The sequence below is a fragment of the Nomascus leucogenys genome, chromosome 10 (assembly GCF_006542625.1).
Source record: "Nomascus leucogenys isolate Asia chromosome 10, Asia_NLE_v1, whole genome shotgun sequence".
Lineage (NCBI taxonomy): Eukaryota > Metazoa > Chordata > Mammalia > Primates > Hylobatidae > Nomascus > Nomascus leucogenys.
This window is the reverse complement of record NC_044390.1, coordinates 74044672-74062995: the sequence shown is the minus strand read 5'-3', so window position 1 is coordinate 74062995 and position 18324 is coordinate 74044672. Positions and strand designations below refer to the sequence as shown.

The 18324-nt window shown below is 43.2% G+C and overlaps 1 protein-coding gene across 5 annotated transcripts in view; it reads right to left on the bottom strand.

Annotated features, from left to right (window-relative positions):
* Positions 1-11406: 11406 nt before the first annotated feature.
* The window catches only part of RIC8B (RIC8 guanine nucleotide exchange factor B), a 115623-nt gene continuing 108705 nt past the window's right edge, over positions 11407-18324 (bottom strand). For 3 of the 5 annotated variants that reach the window (XR_004032051.1, XM_003269967.4, XM_030821306.1), the window contains one exon: positions 13441-14816. Coding sequence is in view for 3 of the 5 variants with exons in the window: in XM_003269967.4 (XP_003270015.1) it covers positions 14705-14816 (112 nt within the window). In the remaining 2 variants the exon portion in view is untranslated. Of the gene's footprint in view, positions 14817-18324 lie in introns of all 5 variants that reach the window. The other 2 variants (XM_004089429.3, XR_004032052.1) reach the window with 2 other exon arrangements.

Genomic DNA, 18324 nt, shown 5'->3' with positions numbered 1-18324 from the left:
GGGAGAACCCCTCCCCTCCATTTCTCTCCAATTCCTCTGATTCATGCTTTCCCTGAGACCTAGAGCCTTGCTTCTCAAGGTGTGGTCTGCAGGCCAGCATCACTGCTTTCAGCTGTGATTGGTTAGAAATGCAGACTCTTGGCCAGGGGTGGTGGCTCACGCCTGTAATCCCAGCATTTTGGGAGCTTAAGGCAGGCAGATCACCTGAGGTTGGGGGTTTGAGACTAGCCTGACCAACATGGAGAAACCCCCATCTCTACTAAAAATATAAAATTAGCCGGACATGGTGGAAAATGCCTGTAATCCCAGCTACTCAGGAAGGCTGAGGCAGAAGAATCACTTGAACCCGGGAGGTGGAGGTTGCAGTGAGCCAAGATCATGCTATTGCACTCTAGCCTGGGCAACAAAGAGTGAAACTCCATCTCAGTAATAATAATAACAATAATAATAACAGATAGTACTTATTGATTGCTTACCATGTGCCTGGTGTTATGCTAAGGACTTAATATGCATTGTCTCATTTTGGGGACACATTTCATCTTTTTTTATTTTAGCCATTCCAGCAGGTACATAGTCAGAGCCATGTATTTCTCAAACCTCTTTAGCGGATGCTATTTGTTCAGTGGTCACTATTGGTTGTCTATCCAAAATTTGTTTCTACAACTTTCTTTCCAGCAGAATCCTATTTTCTCACGTCTCCACTCCCCACCATGGGCTTCGGGGAGAGCTGACCTGAGCTCTAGTTCCAGGTAAAGGCTTTTATTAACTAAGGGTAATCCCATTCCCCTTGATAATTGGTTCAGGAATGGGCAGATGACCCAATTCTGTCCAGAGTCTTCAGGAGGTCTGTTGGGAAGGTTTCTTACTCTTAAGAGGGAGTTGCAGGGAAAGGTGATCTTCTTGGTTATTGTCATGTCTGGATGTTACGCTTGGAACTTCTGCCATTTGGCTACTAGTTTCGGGGTGAAGTTCTCTCTGCAGTAATGGAGCAGAGCGATGCTTCCTTACCAGCGTAGAGCCGCTAGATCAACCCTCTGGACTTCCAAGTGTTGTGAGATTCGCTTCTTATATAAGCCAGACTGAGTGAGGTTTCTGCTCCTTGCTTTCTTTCTTTTTTTTTTTTTTGAGATGGAATCTCACTCTGTCACCCAGGCTGGAGTACAGTGGTGTGATCTCGGCTCACTGCAACCTCCACCTCCCGGGTTCAAGGGATTCTCCTGCCTCAGCCTCCTGAATAGCTGGGACTACAGGTGCGCGCTACCACGCCCGGCTAATTTTTGCGTTTTTAGTAGAGACTGGATTTCACCATGTTGGCCAGGATGGTCTCAATCTCTTGACCTCATGATCCACCTGCCTCGGCCTCCCAAAGTGCTGGGATTACAGGCATGAGCCACCGTGCCTGGCCGCTCCTTGCTTTCTAACAGATATAATTTGGTTTAGAGTTGGTGCCCAGCAACCTCTGTGGGAAGTGCTGGTCCCCAGAAGATGCAGCTACATCCTCCTAGAGGCTTTCCTTATGGGGTTCTCATGAAGGAAAGCTTCTCTCCCCATTCGCCGAGGCCAATGGAATGGAAAAGGAAGGAAGGGGTTCTCCTGGAAATGAAGACTGTCTCTTCTATTTGTTATTTGTGTGACCCTCAGCAAACACTTTCGAAACCTCCTTGAGACTTCGTTTTCTTGTGTGCAGATGGCAGGGCCAAGGATCCCAACTTGCTTTCCAGGGTGTTGGTGAGATTCCAGTGAGACGCTGGAAGGGCAAGTTTTCATCACCAATCAAGGGCCTGCAGATTCAGGGCTGACACCGCTCGTGGACATGCTTACCTCACAAAGCTGGTCAGTGCCACAGCTGGGGCTCGATCTAAGTCTCCTGACCCCCAGAGCAACGTTTTTTCTATCATAACCTGACTCAGCCTCTGCCCTAAGGGGTCATCTATTTTCTGCCTTTTTCTTTCTCAAATGCAAGGCATGAGCACGCCCTGGAATATAACTGTGTCAGGGTTTCCTGGGGCATTTCATTCAACTCGACCATTTCCACCCCCAACTTGGCCGGGCTCATCAGGGCCCGGCTTGGCCAACCCTGGCGTTGTAATGCATTGGCCGGGATGGGCCTTTGTTGCCTCTTTGGGCTGCAGCCCCCCTCCCACCCCCTGTCGCCTACGGCCACTTTTGCTCATTTCTCTTGGGAGCTGCCTAGCTGCAGAGAAAGGCCTTTGGAACCCTTCTCTTTTCAGCCATCCTTTATTGAATTTCACCTCCATTTTTTTCCTTTCCAAATAGGAACATCATTTATCCAGGACTTTCAGTTGCAGGGGTCTTCAAGAGCTTTCTCTTTCCCAGCTGCATTTGTTGACACACAGTCAATCTGTTTCTTGCCTCCACTCCCCTTCCCCCAACCCCAGCCCCCACGCAGGCCATAAAGTGTCTACAGCTGTGCCCTTTATTACCCTTCCCTTTCTATGCCCACGAGGGGGATGAGCTGAAATATAGCACAGCCATTACTGCTAACAAAAAGGGACAATTTTAAAGCATTTCTGCTTTTCATCAGGGAAGCTGATGGCACAAAAAGAAAATGCATCATTTTATTGTAAATGTTTTTAAAATATGGGTGACTTGGCCATAATCAGCCTCCGAAGTCGGACAAGTTTAAAGCGAAAGCAGTCACATAGATATCAGTTTTTTCCCCTTGCCTTTTAAATTATGTTAAATGACACCAAGAAAAACAGGGAGAGGGCAGCTCCTACCAACCCGCACACTCCGTCTCCAACTCCCTCCTCTCCCTACAGTGAAGAGCATGGAAATAAGTTTGCCAGGCCAAGAATGGTGCCTCCAGGCTAAGAAGCCCTTTTTACTTTTACTTCTGTTTCAGCAAGTATTAAGACGAAGAGGCTTGTGGTCTGGTCTTTCAGAATGGGATGGTTTTCCCAACCCTGGTGGAAAGGAAACTCTTATTATGTTTGCTGAAAAACTTCCAAATGCGGAAGGCTGCCTGACAGCTATCTGGTGTGTGTCTGGGATGGCTGGGTCTGGCCAGGAGCAGAGGGTCTGGTTGGAACAGATATGCTGGTAGGGCAGGCAACGCAAGGGGTTGCTCTTCCAAAGGGGACACTCTCTCAGTGATTTTTGAAGATAAATGGATATGATGGTTGTCGGGACTATGGTGAGAGATTAGAGGTAACAGAAAGAAACATACCATATTCAGATTGATGGTCAAAAGTTGTCCCCTTGCCACCCACTCCTGTGCAGCTGCCGCCCCCGGGTTACTGCCTCTTATAGTGTGAACCAGGCTCCGCCTCTGGGAAAGGAAGTAGGGCTTGAGAAGAGGATTTGAGCCATAGGAAATAGGACCAAGTTTCTAATGCAACTGGAATGAGGTGGGCTGGATTATCCACTCCTGAGAACCAGCTGTCTACATGATACAAAGAATTGAGACGTGGAATCCAAAGAGCTGGACTCAAGTCCTGACTTTCCAGTGCACTAGCTCTGTTAACACAACCTCTCCGAGCCACAGGACGCTGGTCTGAAATGAGGGTGGCAGTGGAGAAACTTCCACCACACACCTCCGCTATGGGCAGTCAATGAGCTCATGTGCGGGATGTGAATCTGGCGGGTGTTCAATGGTCAAGGAAAATATTTGATGAAACTGATTCCGAACCAGGAGGTGGAGCCCCAGGATATGCTGTCTGGGCTACATGGACAGCTAGACAGTTTTCCAAGACATTCAGATTCAAAACTAGAAATGGTATCAAGGGATGCTTAGAAAGTGTCCCTAGATAGAAATGCATGAGGAAGAGGCATATTGGATCAGGGTGCTGAGTCCTTTGGTGGGTAGAGGGCATGGCTTAGAATCTGCCAATCTGCTTTTGATTCCAAATCTACTGCTAAGTAGTTAAGTGACCTAAGCTCAGCCACCACTTCCCATCAGTACATTAGAAATAAAAGCAGTGGGATGATATAAGGTTCTTGTGAGGACTAAAATGAGCTTAATCATACAAAGCCCTTAGTGCATCAACTGTCAGAGTAACTTACTACATTTTGTTATTATTCCTGAGAACTTGCAGGTGAGAAATGGAGACTGGTTGATGATGGCTTCTCTCCCTTCCCCTCCCCTCTCCTCCTCTTCCTCCCCTCCCCTCCCCTTCCTCCCTTCCCCTCGTCTTCCTCCTCTCCCCTCCCCTCTTCTTCCTGCCCTCCCCTCCACTCTTCTTCCCCTCTCCTCCCCTCCTCTTCCTCCCCTCCCCTCCCCTCCTCTTCCTCCCCTCCCCCCTTCCTCCCCTCCCCTCCTCTTCCTCCCCTTCCCTCCCTCCCCTACCTCTCCTCCCCTCTTCTTCCTCCCTTCCCCTCCACTCCCCTCCCTCCCTTCCCCTCCCTTCCTTCCCTTCCTGCCAGCCTGCCAAATCAAAGAAATTGTTTAGCACAGGTTTCTTAAGAATTGACTGTAAATCATCTCATAAGACAGTGTGATCTAGTAACTAAAAACATAATTTGAGGGTCATACAGATGACTATGAAATCCTTGTTCTATGAAACTCTAGCTTACTTACTTTGAACAAGTGATTTTATCTCTCTGAACCTCAATTTCTCATCAGTTACAAGGTCTTCACCTATCCATGGAAGTCTTAAGTGAGATAATGCATGTAATAATTACATACATCTTTTTTCCTGAGAGTCTATCTCCTGCTTTGCACTGGAGAAAGCAACACTTTTTACAGATTAAAAAAAGTGTAAGGTTTGTAACAGGCTGCAGATGTAGCAGGGGTAATGAAAAGAAAGGCCGGACTTTACAAATAAAATATAAATGAGGATCTCTAAGATCTAACTCTGAAAGAAGATTCTCCAGAGGATAGAGTTGCTAATATAGTCCTGAGACCCTCTGTTCTCCTGAGTTCTACCTTCAGCATGTTCTCACAGTTCAGTTCCTGCTGTTATGGCTTTGATGATGATGATGATGATGATGGTTATGATGATAGTAAGCATTTTTGTGCAAGTTTAGAAAAAACTCCAGGCCATCTTGTACCAGCTAGAAAAACACTCCCCTTCCACAGCTCTCCTAAACACAGTTAAGACTGGTGAGAACTTAAAAAATCTTACTAAAAAATAAGGGATTGGGAGGCCAAGGCAGGAGGATTGCTTGAGCCCAGGAGTTCGAGACCAGCCTGGCAACATAGGGAGGCCTTGTCTCTACAAACAAAATTAAAAAAATAAAAAACGAAGGAAAGCAAAGTGGAAACACAGGAAGTGTAAGAAGCCTGAAACTCTGGCTTCAGTTTTCTGACGCTCCTGGAGCTGGATTGCTCCCAGGTACTGTCCAATTTCACAAAATATTTGTGATATTTATGCTCTGTGTTTAGCTCAGTATGTTATTGGTTTTTCTGAGAGACTCAAGTATACAGTCAGGCAGCCCTTTACAAGAGGGAAGCGTTCTAAGAATCTTGTGATTAGGTGATTTCGTCATTGTGTGAACATCACAGAGTGTACTCACACAAACCTGGATGGTCTTGCCTACTACACACCTAGGCTAGATGGCATAGCCTGTTCCTCCTAGGACACAAACTTGTACAGCATGTGACTGTACCGAATACCGTAAGCAACTGTAACACAATGGGAGGGATTTGTGTATCTAAACATGTCTCAGCATAGAAAAGGTACAGTTGAAGTACAGTATAAAAGATAAAAGATGGTCCACCTGTACAGGGCACTTACTGCGAGTTGAGCTTTCAGGACTGGAAGTTGCTGTGGGTGAGTCAGTGAGTGAGTGGCGAGTGAATGGGAAGGCCTTGGGCATCACTGCACACTCCTGCAAGCTTTGTAAACACTGTACCCTTAGGCTGTACTAAATTCATTAAAAAATGTTTTCTTTCTTCAAGAAAAATTAACCTTAGTTTACTGTAACTTAGTTACTTTATAAACTTAAATTTCTAACTTTGTGACTCTTGTAATAACACTTAGTTTAAAACATAAATGCATTGGACAGCTGTACAAAAATATTTTCCTTTATGTTCTTATTCTATAAGATTTTTCCCATTTTTAAATTTTTTCTTTTTTTTTTTTTTTTTTTTACTTTTAAAAACTTTTTTGTGGCAGGGCGCGGTGGCTCACGCCTGTAATCCTAGCACTTTGAGAGGCCGAGGTGGATGGATCACAAGGTCAGGAGTTCAAGAACAGCCTGGCCAATACGGTGAAACCCCGTCCCTACTAAAAATACAAAAATTAGCCAGGCATGGTGGTGTGCACCTGTAGTCCCAGCTACTCAGGAGGCTGAGGCAGGAGAATCACTTGAACCCAGGAGGCAGAGGTTGCAGTGAGCTGAGATTGCACCATTGCACTCCAGCCTGGCAACAGAGTGAGACTGTCTCAAACAAAACAAAACAAAACAAAACTTTGTTGTTAAAAACTAAGACACAAACACACCTAGGCCTATACAGTGTCAAGATCCCCAGTATCACTGTCTTCCGCCTCCACATCCTGTCCCACTGGAAGGTCTTCAGGGGCAATGGCATGCATGGAGCTGTCATCTCCTATGATAGCAATGCCTTCTTCTGGAATACCCCCTGAAGGACCTGCCTGAGGCTGCATTATCATTAACTTTTAAAAAATAAGTAGAAGGAGTACACTCTAATGATAAAAAGCATAATACAGTAAATAAGCCAGTAATATAGTCATTTATTATGATGAAGTATTATGTACTGTATATAATTTTTTTTTTTTGTGAGACAAGGTCTGTGTCACTCAGGCTGGAGTGCAGTGGCACGACCATGGCTCAAGGTAGCTTCAACCTCCCAGGCTCAAGCAATCCTCCCACCTCAGCCTCCTGGGTAGCTGGGACCACAGGTGTGTGCCACCATGCCTGGCTAATTTTTCAAAAATATTTTGTGGAGACAGGGTCTTGCTATGTTGCCAGGGTTGGTCTTGAACTCCTGGCCTCCAGCAGTCCTCCTGCCTTGGCCTCTCAAAGTGTTGGGATTACAGGTGTGAGACACTGCACCCAGCCTTCTGTGCATAATTAAACGTGATACTTGTATAGGCCTGGCAGCATAGCAGGTTTATTTACACCAGCAGCATCACAAGCTCATGAGTAATGCGTTGAGCCACGATGATACGATGGCGATAATGTCCCTAGGCTGCAGGAATTTTTCAGCTCCATTATAATCTCACAGGGCCATGGGCATATGCACTGCCCGTTGTTGACTGAAATGTCATTATGTGGTTCATGACTGCACTTTAAAATAAAGTGAACCACTACCCAGCGTACTGCTTATCAGTTAATTCTATTTTATTTAATTGCCTTGTTCAGCTCTAGGTTTATTTATTTTTAGTTCTTGCTTATTTGCTCTGCTCTTCTCTTGTAATAGAGCTGAAGTCTATGATAATCACGGGTTCGTAGATGTTTTCTTTGGCTCCCTGTTTTTTGGTTTGTTTTGGCCTCTGTTTTTCATGCGAGAGGATTTCCTTAAAGGTCTAGACCCTGTGGACTGTCCCTCCATATGGACAAGTGAGACACAGAAAACCTGATTGGGAGCTCTGTGTGAGCCGATGGTGTCTTCTCCAAGGCCTGTGTGATGTGGTCTCATTCTGTCTCTCTGACCTCATCTCCTGTCTCTCTCCCCTTTTCTTCCTTTGTCCCAGCTGCACTGGCCACCCTGCCATTCCCTTCATATCCGGATTGTTGCTGTCTCAGGGCCTTTGCACTTGCTGGGTCCTCTGCCTGGAGAGAACATCCCTTAAGTGTTCACTTGGCTTTTTTCCTCCCACTTCTTTCAGGTCTCTGCTCAAAAAGGCAATTTATCAGAGAGGCTTTTCCTGATGACCCTTTATAAAACTTCCACTTGGGCCTTACTCTGCTTTTGTTTCCAATGGACTTATCATCACTTGATGTGACAGTACAGTATGCTGTTTAGATTTATTTGTTGTCTTTCTCCAGAAGACTGAAAGCTCCATAAAGTCAGGGTCTTTGTTTTGTTCACAGTTGTGTCTTTTGCACCTTCTGCAGTGCTTGGGATATTAGCACTCAGTGTATATTTGTTGAACGAATGAATGAATGGTGGCTTGAGTGACTGTGAAAAGGCTAGGATCTGGGCATTTCATTGGAGGATTCCTAATATTCATTCTCTATATCTCTTCTTTTGGGTCAGTTTTCTCAGCTAGAAGAGTCCTGGCTGCCAGTGTTCTTTGAGCTGACTAGGGAATGAGGCTGAAGATCCAGTGATTCAATGTGAGGTCTCTTACCTGATTCTCTTGTTTTCAGTAAGATACCGCTTTCTTCTTCTATGCCTGAGTCCGAGGGTCTAGAGCCTTTTGAATTAACTTCCTCAGTGAAACTCCTGGCTTATGCTGGGGAGGTGGATTGGGAGTCACCTGGTTGTATGCACACGCTTGCGAGTGTGTGTGTGTGGGAGGGGCTGGTGGCAGAGTGGAATTTGCCTATTTTAAAGCCCACCCACACCCTTATTTGCAGATGTTACTGGTATCTCTGATTCCTAAGCCATTCTGGGGTTCTGCAGGGCATATTACAGTGATTGCTGGTAAATGTTTAATTGGCTCTCCAGGGGAATAAAAGCTCTAATTTATGGTGTTTGCTGATTCACATGGTGTCAACATTCCCACCACAGTTGACTTCAAGTTACCATCATGACATCACTGAACACGGATTTTATAAATCCCTTTATCTGCTCCTGTAATAAGACTCAGGTCTCAGCTGTGACCGAGACCCCGCTCCATTCTTTCCACAGCTTGGTTTTTCATCTCCTCCTTTCTTTACAAAAGATACATGTTCTTCCATTACTAAGCTAGTTCAGTTAGAGTTTCTGATACTTTTTACTAAGAGTTATAAGTTTTTTCAATTATGAGAATTTCTTTTTCTAAAGCCTGAATTTTCCAGGGTCTCCTTTCGCATAATAGTGGCTTCTCATGTTTTAACTGAGAAAATACAGATGGGCAAAAGGATACTAAGAATGCAGTAATAACTTATATAAATAAGCTTTTATCATGTCAACATGTACATATAAAGTATCTGTACAATAGGAGTACTTGCATGTCCACGGCATTGTTTATTTGGTATATAAATGATGTCTGGTGACCATACACATTTGCAGACTCCTTGAATTAACTCTTAGCTCTACTCTCCTGCTCCCAAACCCAGAGTTGTTTAGTTCACAGGTTGGGGGGCCAATGGTTCAGATGATCTTTTCTCCAAACATTCTCATTCTCATGAGTTAAATGAGCTCTTTCTTGCCTTTCTCCAAGATCAAAGTGTGTTTCATCTTTGAAATATTTCTTGAATCCATCCCCTTTTCTATGTCTACTGCCAGTGTTCTAGTCCAGGCCCTACTTGCCCCTCCCAGGTAGAGGCAACAGCTTTCTGTCTGGTCTCTTCTGTCTGTCCCTGCATCAATCCATTCTCTATACGGCAGCCAGAGTGCTCTTCCTGGTGGGGTCCTTTTCATGCCTGAAAGGCTGCTGCTCATGTGTCCAATCATGGGCATGGGATAGCTGTTTCCATCATACTCAACAACTTGTGTTCTGTAAACCTTTTGCCCAAGAGCTTGTGTTTGACCCAGTTCTTTTGGTAGCAACAGCCTTTTTCCAGTGGATGGAAAACGCGTATGTTACCTACAAAACTTTGTTATTCACCCTCTGCAATCCTCCTGGCTGGCATTAGCCACACCTCATTCTGGCATCCTGTAACAGTACAAACTTTGGTTATGGACTTCTTACACTGTGGGCACTTAGGGGATAGGAACTTCCAGTTATGTTTGTATACCCAAGCACACTGACGAGTACCTGGGACATAGTCAATGCTCAATGTTAATTGAAGAAATTGATATGGATTGGTGTGCTTGGGACTATAGGTTTATCTTTGAGACTAGTTCCTGAATGGGAGCTAGATAAGAAATGTGCGAGATACGAAAATGAAGTAAGAATAATGTGTTGTTTTCCCAATTCTGTTTTTTCCCATTTGTCTCTTCTGACATTCTTTTCTTCCAAATAAGCAAGATTTTATTGCATTTTTCTGATTGCAGAAGCAATATATTTGAAGCATAGTATTTATATGGACTCTGGCATCAGGCTGGAGTTCAAATTTTGCTATGTGTATCAATTAATAAGCAAATGGAGAGGGCTGTGGGCTTGCACACAGTGCTTAACACCTTTATGTCTTAGTTTTCTCATCTGAAAAGTGGATGGAAGCTATTATAATAGCGCTTACTTCTCAAGATTGTTTTGAAGTTAGACTGTGCATGTTAGTGCACAGTACAGACTTTGGTTATGGACTTCTTACACCATGCATGTTAGTGCACAGTCTAACTTCAAGTGCTTGGCACAGTGATTGCTCAACAAATACTTGCAGCTCTTATTGTGAAGTTCAGTGCAGAAAAGGTAGAAGTCTCTGAGATCTGGATATAGCTGCAGGGTCAGGCTTAGGATCTTCACTGTGCTGCACTAAAAGAAAATGCAAATCGGACTCCAGAAGCCTTGGAGAATAATTTTGATCTCTTCTCTTAGAACAGCCTTTTTCAACCAGGTTTCATCTGGACCACAGAACACAGAAAGTGACTGGAGTGACTATTTTCTCAGTTCTCAGAATGTTACATAACTTACACTGTTCTAGATGCACGGGAGAGTATGTTCATTGTCTACAATTCAGGGCGTGTAGGTTTCATTATCTCCAGTCCCCTCCGCTTTAAGAAAGGCTGCTCTGATATTCTTTGATGTTTCTTAGACCTGGAGACCTGGTGCAGGGACTCAACACAGTGCATCAGTCACACCACTTTAAGTCCTCTCTAGAAACCTCTCCCTTTCCTTAAACCTTCTCATAGTTGCTACAAATATCTCCCTTCCTCAGCCGCAATTTGTTCCTTGAACAGTTTGTTCTCCATATTGTGCTTATCACACACCTATTCTGACACGTGTTACCTTGCTTTTCAAAACTGAGAGTCACACATCACTCCCCATCCCTGTGTGTTCTCCACTTCTGGAACTGCAGTGAATATCTCCTAGAAAATTAATGCCAATAACTGGACTAAACACTAAACATGGTTGATGTCTTTTTTTTTTTTAATGCACTTTTTTCTAAGTCACCTGGCTCCCTTGCTCCCTTCAAATAACTCTTCGTGACAAAAACTATAGTTATCTGGGCACTTACTCTAGCTGTTCTGACTTGTGCTGCCGAGGCTTCTGTGAGACTGGTGCTGTGTAGCAGAGCAAGTCTGCTCCTCCTGGTGCCACCCCTAGTTCCTGCTGCTCTTCAGCACTAACAACTCATGCTGCCTTCTAGAAAGGCAGCAGGCACCACCTTTTTAAATTTTTTTTTTTTTTTGATGGGCGTGGTGGTCATATCTTCTGTTAGAATATTGGGAAGGAAACTAGCAGCGTCTGCCACAATTCACATAATGGAATATCATATAGCCATTACTTTTTGAAGAATATTTATTGACATGGGAAAATGCTCACAATATGTTAAAGAAAGCAGGATACAAATCTGTAAATACAGCATGATCCCAATCTTGTAGTAAAATAAATTATATATGCATAGAAAAAATACAGGAAGGAAATACACTAAAACATTAACAGTGATGATCTCAGGATGGTGGGATTTGGGGTAAATTATTAATTTTATTTTCTGCATTTTCCAAACTTTCCACAATGAACATATATTACTTTTATAATCAGAGGGGAAGAGGTCAATACAGGTGACACCTAGTCCTGGGAGGTGGCAAGACTGATGTGGCACTAAGGGGGTGTTTAGAGTCACTTGTACTGCCTCAGTCTGTGTCCTTATTTATAAAGAAGGGATAATAACACCTGCCCTGCCTGCCTCCCAGGACTACTGGGCATCTGAAAGGGTCACAATATCTGGTGATTGTTCCTCTGTAGCAGCAGCTCAAATGCTTTATTTTAGGACACACACCTCCGTACCCTGCTTCCAAGGTCAGGAGAGTTGTGGGCAGAGAGGCCAGCCTGCAGCCTTGGTCCCTGGCCTATCCTAATGGATTCCAGGTCTTCACTGGAAATCCAGTGCTGACCATGCAAGTTTCCCACTCATACTTCCACTCCAGGTCACTTCCCTGCTTAAAAACTTCTTTAAACTAGTTCTGTTGAAATAGTTATTGCTTAAAATGGCCTGAGAATGACCACCCTCCTCACACCACTCGGTTCCCAGCATTTCAGAGCCCTAAGGAGGCACAGTGTGGGCCCAGGTGTGCTGTGGGGAAAAGGAAGGAGTGGTGCTGGGAGTCAGGCCACCAGAGTTGGACTCTTCCTTGCTGTGACGTGGGGTAACTTTCACAAGCTTTCTGGAGAGGATCTTTCATATGCAATAAGGTGAGGTTACATGAGATAACATACATCAAAAGCCCAGCATGTAGTAAGCACTTAACAGACATTAGTTCTCTTTCCGTGTGCCAGATGAAGACACTCTCATCTTCTTCCCCGCAAATTCTCTTTTCAAAAACAAAGCTTAGTGCCCAGTGCAGAGAAATGCAAAATGAAACAGAACTCACTGAAAGCAGAAGAGCACAGCTACTGAAACAGGACTGTTCAAACACTTACTCTGCATAAAGAAAGCTGGTAAGATGGCATTTCATTAAACACATCTTCATTTAGGTAAGCTGACATGCATGCCAAAGCTATTTGATTATAGAAATTATAAAAATACTTTAAAAATGCATTTGTAGAATGAAATAACAAAAATACTTAAATTTTTTCTAAACTTTTCACTTAATCTAAAATTATGAATTGCCCATTTCTTTTGCTGTTGGTTAAAACCTGGGTCACTCACCTCTCCCTCAAATATTTTGGATGAAATTCTAACATGTATTGTCTTCTTCCTAGCCTTTTATAAAGCATTCTGGATTTAACTTCTTTTAAAAAAACTCAGGGTCACCACTATGAGAAGTAGTCTATGGGCCATACTGTTGTACATATATTTTCTGGGTCAACTAGAGTATCCTTTGGTAAGCAGACAGTCCCATATTTGCTATGTCTTGAAGTTTTATTCTTCTTCTCATCTCACTATCTAGTTTTCAGTTGGCCTTTTTCTTCTTTCAGTATGCCTGCCTTCAATCTAGCAGCCTCTTTCTTTGCCATTCTTTTGTGAGCTTCAAAGCCAGCTAATAAAACATGTTGCAAGCATATGCAAATTTCAGTTCAGAGTCTAAGAGTGATATTCTTGAAGATCTCTCCCATAAGTAAGCTGCAAGAAACTTTGTGACATCTCTTCTGGCAGCTGAAGGGCCTTTAAGACGCAATTCCTGATTTTTTTTGCTTTGCCAGAGAGGTAACTTCTGGATAAATGACCTTTTCACTAACACTCCATGTACTCTATCTGTCCTTAAAAAGGCTATTAGAAGTGGGACCATGGATGTAAAAGCACTTTAAAAAAGCATAAACTGTGAAATAGTATTGTTTAGCCCATGTATCTATAAAGAAACACACACAGATGGCCAAATTGAATCAACCCCAATGTTTTATTTAATTTAAAGTTTTAAAAGGCAGTGGTTAAGCACATTATGTATATATGTATATATATGAATGTATGTACGTGTGTATATACATACATACATATATATACAGGAAACCAACCCCTTTTCAACTTTAGCCACTGATGAGCTAGGCCCACTGTCTAGTGCATGACTCACTTTCTACTTCTTCATAGGACCAATTCTAAAAGTAAAAATAAACACCCTTTATCAGTTTAACAGTAACTAATTGTTTCTTTTTTTTAAATAAATAAAGTTACTATTAAACTGATCACATATGGTAGAAATGTAGAACTCACACACACACCAGCACACACAGTCCCCAATTTAAAACGTGATGTATGAATGACCTATATGTACAAATGGGTGCTGCTGACTCCCCCACCCCAAGCAGAGGCCACGAAAGAACTCCCATTACTCAGGGAGCCCCATTCTCTATGCCGGGATGGAGGATGTGTGTGTTCCTGGCACCCCGAGTTAGACCTCAGAATGCACACTCCCCGTGTGCTGATACAGATGGTGGTTCAGTTCTATGGTACTAGTGTTCAGGTACATTAGAGAATAAATAGGCATTTGTAGCTGCCTGAGAACTCAACCATCATTTATAACTCTTTATAGGGAGAAATGTATTCTGAAGTTTTAGCTGACATACAAACTTTGAGTATAATCAGTTTGTAAGTCTGAGGCTGTGTGTGTGTTTCTATATATTTATACAAAATTGATATGAAGAATGGGGCTAGGTTTATGGAGCAGCTGCTAGGCTTCCATTTGGTGAGTTCTGATCTAAGAAGTTGCTTGCCCAAGGCTTTATTTACCAGCTCATTCTGCTTCTCACATGCCTCTGGCTGCTGGAGAGATTCAGAAGGGGCCACTCACACAAGTGAGGGGAAGGACATGGCTAAATCTTCTGCTAGGAATCTTGGCAAAAAGAATTGCCAGATTCAACCAGGGCCGCTTTATAGAATAAAATCCTTCAGTTCCATCCTGATGAAATGCAATTTTTTTTCTGCTTCTAGCCCCCGTAACCCCGTCTAACTGCAGCTCTGTATGAATGCCTCAATATCACAAAAAACACAGGGTCACCTCTTAAATATGCTGGATTCTCCATGAGTAAACCAGTTAATGTGTTTCTAGCCAAAGCAAGGGCATAAATGTTTTAGAGAAAAGATTCCCCTGGAGCTACAGAGAAAAGATGCTGATAAAGCAATATTGAGAGTTGAGCAGGTGATGCTTTTAGTCTGTGTCAGAGCTGGTCTCTTCGATGACAGAGTACTGGTTGAGTGCTTCCTCCAAAGGCGTTATTGTCCCATCAGGTTTTAGTCCCATTGGTTTAAGCAACTCCTCTCTAGAAAAAGAGATAAAAGAGAGAGAAAAAAAAAAGTATTCACCAGCATCACACACACACCCCTCCCCCCCACCCAAATCCACAACCTTTTAAAAAGAAAAGTCTTTAAAAACCAAAGTATTTTCCCTTGAGCTCTCTCTGTGTGTTTGTAATAGGAAAGATGAAAGGGGCATGGGAAGAAAAAGAGGGAGATAAAAGACTTCATTCACACAGGCCAAACCTACTAAGCCAATTAAAAGTATGAAAAGTCAAGGTCTAAATGGGCTCAGGACAAGGAGCAGGTCTCTTCTGTTTTGAATAATTAACTTTTTTTTTTTTCCTTTTGTGGATTGGTTTTGTTTTAGAGAAGTTGAAGCTGCCAAAATTTCACCTGCCCCAGTGGTTGGAGCATACAATTAAATGGCTGATTTGATATGCATACACTTCATTCAGTGGAATAAATCTGTCGGTTTTGATTTTGCCTCAGTCTCTAGTGATATGTTAAGTATATGTTGATTCATTTCAAATTAGTTGGCCTTCCCCAACTCTCTCTCCGACTTTTCTTTCCTTCTTTCTCTCTTTCACTTTTTCTTTCCTCCTCCTCCTCCTTTTTAAAAAACACCATTGCTTTTGTTTGTGGCAGTTTAATTATGGGATTGACAGCCATTTTAATCTCTTCAAAGCTCCCCAACTGCTGCTTTTCAGCTAATCCAATTATATCTACTCCACAAGTTACAGCCTCATCTAAAGATGATTAATTATTGATTAAGCCAATCAAAAAGCATTAGGAAAGATTTATTTAATCTTTTCATAGGCTCTTATTTATTACATGGAGATTATGGTGAATGTACCTGTTGAGTTGCTAACTCCAGTCCTCCCATCCCTAAAAAGGTCAGCAGTGTACTTAAGAGTGGCCTTGAAGAGCCCCATGAACTGCTTAAAACTTATTTATCACAGAAATGGGCATCACCCCCCAAAAACATGTCCATAAGCAAAAACCCACATGGCAGCAGCTATAATGTTGGATGGAAGGGAAATGACTCCCTCCTCACAGTTGTCCCTTAGGCCAGCAGAAAGAAGGGCTCCCTCCTGGGAAGGGGCAGCCACACAGTAGTGTAATGGTGTTACAGACACAGTGAAACCTCCTGGGGAGGAGTGAGAACAGCTCAGTGGTCAATGGATAAGCCAACAGGAGCCTAATGAAGAGCTCTGGCTAGCTCCAGTAGACAACTTCGAAGTGTTTGAAAGCTTTGCTTGGGAAATGTGAACGTCTGACAGGCTAAGTTGAGGCTCCTGAACACTATGAGGGAGGAAATGTGTTTCTCAATCCAAGAAATGGGGTCAGAATCACAGAACTTAAAGTTGGAAGGGGTCTGAGAGATCATTTAGTCCAACCCCCTTCTTTAATAAAGGAGACTGAATGACTCATCCAAGGTCACTTATCTAGTGGCAGAGCTGGACCTGGGACATGGGTATCCTGAATCCTAGTCCAGTGATCTCTGCAGCCCACCACATCTGGATTAACTGCCCTAACTGCATTGGAGGAGCACACTGAGTTCATGTCTTCAACATCTGTTCAATAACTATGTGACAGGAACTGTGTCATATACTGGGAGGTAAGGAAGACTGGGTACAGCTGCTGCCTTTGAGGAGCAGTCACTTCGAGCAGAATGAGGTAAATGCTGTAAGAGAATTATGAACAAAGAAGTGAGGCAGCTCCTGAGATGAAGCACTGACCAGGCTGCCTGGGGAGGGCACTGCCAAGTGAGGTGTCAGTTAGTGGCCCTGCACTAGGCAGACGGGCACAGAGCATTTCAGATAAAGAAGACTGTAAAGAGCTCTGAATGGTCCCACTGATATGTGTGATTCTGTATCTTTTTAGGCCTTTTTGGATTGTGTCAGCTCTTTTCTATCTCTGTGCTCTCATGAAGCCGGGAAAGGGTCCAGTGTTTGAGGAATGGTGAGGTTCAATGAAGGAGGGGCAGGAGGTAAGGCTGCAAGGGTAGTTTGGGATGCAATAGTCAAAAATGTCTTAAATGCCAAAATAAGGAGCTTAGATTTTACCCTGTAAAGAGTGTTTGATTACGTTTGTTTTATAAGAAAGTACGTCTGGCAGCAGCATGATAGACACATTGGAATTGGTGGCAGATAGACAAGTCATTAGGGGGGTCATCATAATAGTGTGTGGGGGAGGAGACAGACAACTGGATTAAGTCTGAGGTTGTGGGAAGAAAAGGCAACATTTCTGAGGTAGATCTCACGATTCACTGGGAGGAAAAGGGGTTGGAGAATGAGAGTAGTAAGTAGAGAGCTCCTGTTGTTTCAGCTCAGATGACCAAGTGGATGGTGGCTCTATTCAATGGGGCCAGGACATAGGAGATGGAGATTTGGTGGGGAGATTCTGATATATTTTAGGACCTGAAGGGCTTGAGGTGCCTACATGACAACCATGTAGAAATGTTCAGTGGAGAGCCAGAAACAATGTTTCCGTTAAAACTTCTCTTTAGCACTGACATAAATTACATACCTATATTTTAAATAAATTCCTAGTTCTAACTGATGGTGCTAAAGGACTTTGTGATGTTGGACACTACATATTAACAACTGAAGCAAAACGAGAAGAGGGAGAACCTGCTGGGAATGCAACACTGAGGGTCTGAAGGGGTTGGCAAACTCAGGTGTGGGGTGAGGACTGAAGGGTAGGGATCGGTAAAAGTAGGATTGGCAGATGGGACTGAGTGATAAACTGCTGGGTGGATATACCATCACTCCTGAGACTAACACCACTGTATCTCTTTGATAAAAAGATGATTCTGGGGCTAGCTACTAACTTGTGTGAAGTATCTAGCACTTTCTCATCTAAACCCAGGAGGAATATTTTCAAATAAGTCTATCAGCTTTACCCTTGCTCCCTAATCCAATTATGGAAATAATTAAAAATATTAAATTAGTTTTATGGCCAAATTATAGGATTTCATTATGGAACAATGGGCCTATATTTTAATTCTTACTTGTGAACTATTCTTCTCAAGCATTTACTTTCTGGGTGCTTTGTATCAACCCCCACTAAAATGGAAGCTCCTCTGAAGGTATGAATTATTTTCTTCTCCACATGGCTCTACGTAATGCCTGGGCTCATTGATACTTCTGTAGGAAAGGCGTCAGTGAACACTGGCCATACAATCATGCATTGTGCAAATGAATTAAGGCAGCAATGTGATGTCATGGAAAGAAAAAAAAGATCTGGAGTCAGGAAGTCTGTCTGAAGTCCCGATTCTCCTCCACTTACCAGCTGTGTGATCTTGGGCAAGCTTCTGAGTCTCAGTTTCCCTACCAGTGAAATGGGGGTCGTGATAATCCTGGCTGTACCTACTGACTAGTGAAGATGTAAGTAGTGGTAGTAATAATAATAATAATAATGTAGACCAAAGAGTTGTGAATTGTAAAGAACAAATATTTGTTATTATTGTGATATAGTGAAAAGCACATAAAGGTTTTGGAGTCAGATGGACCTGTGCTCTAATTCTGG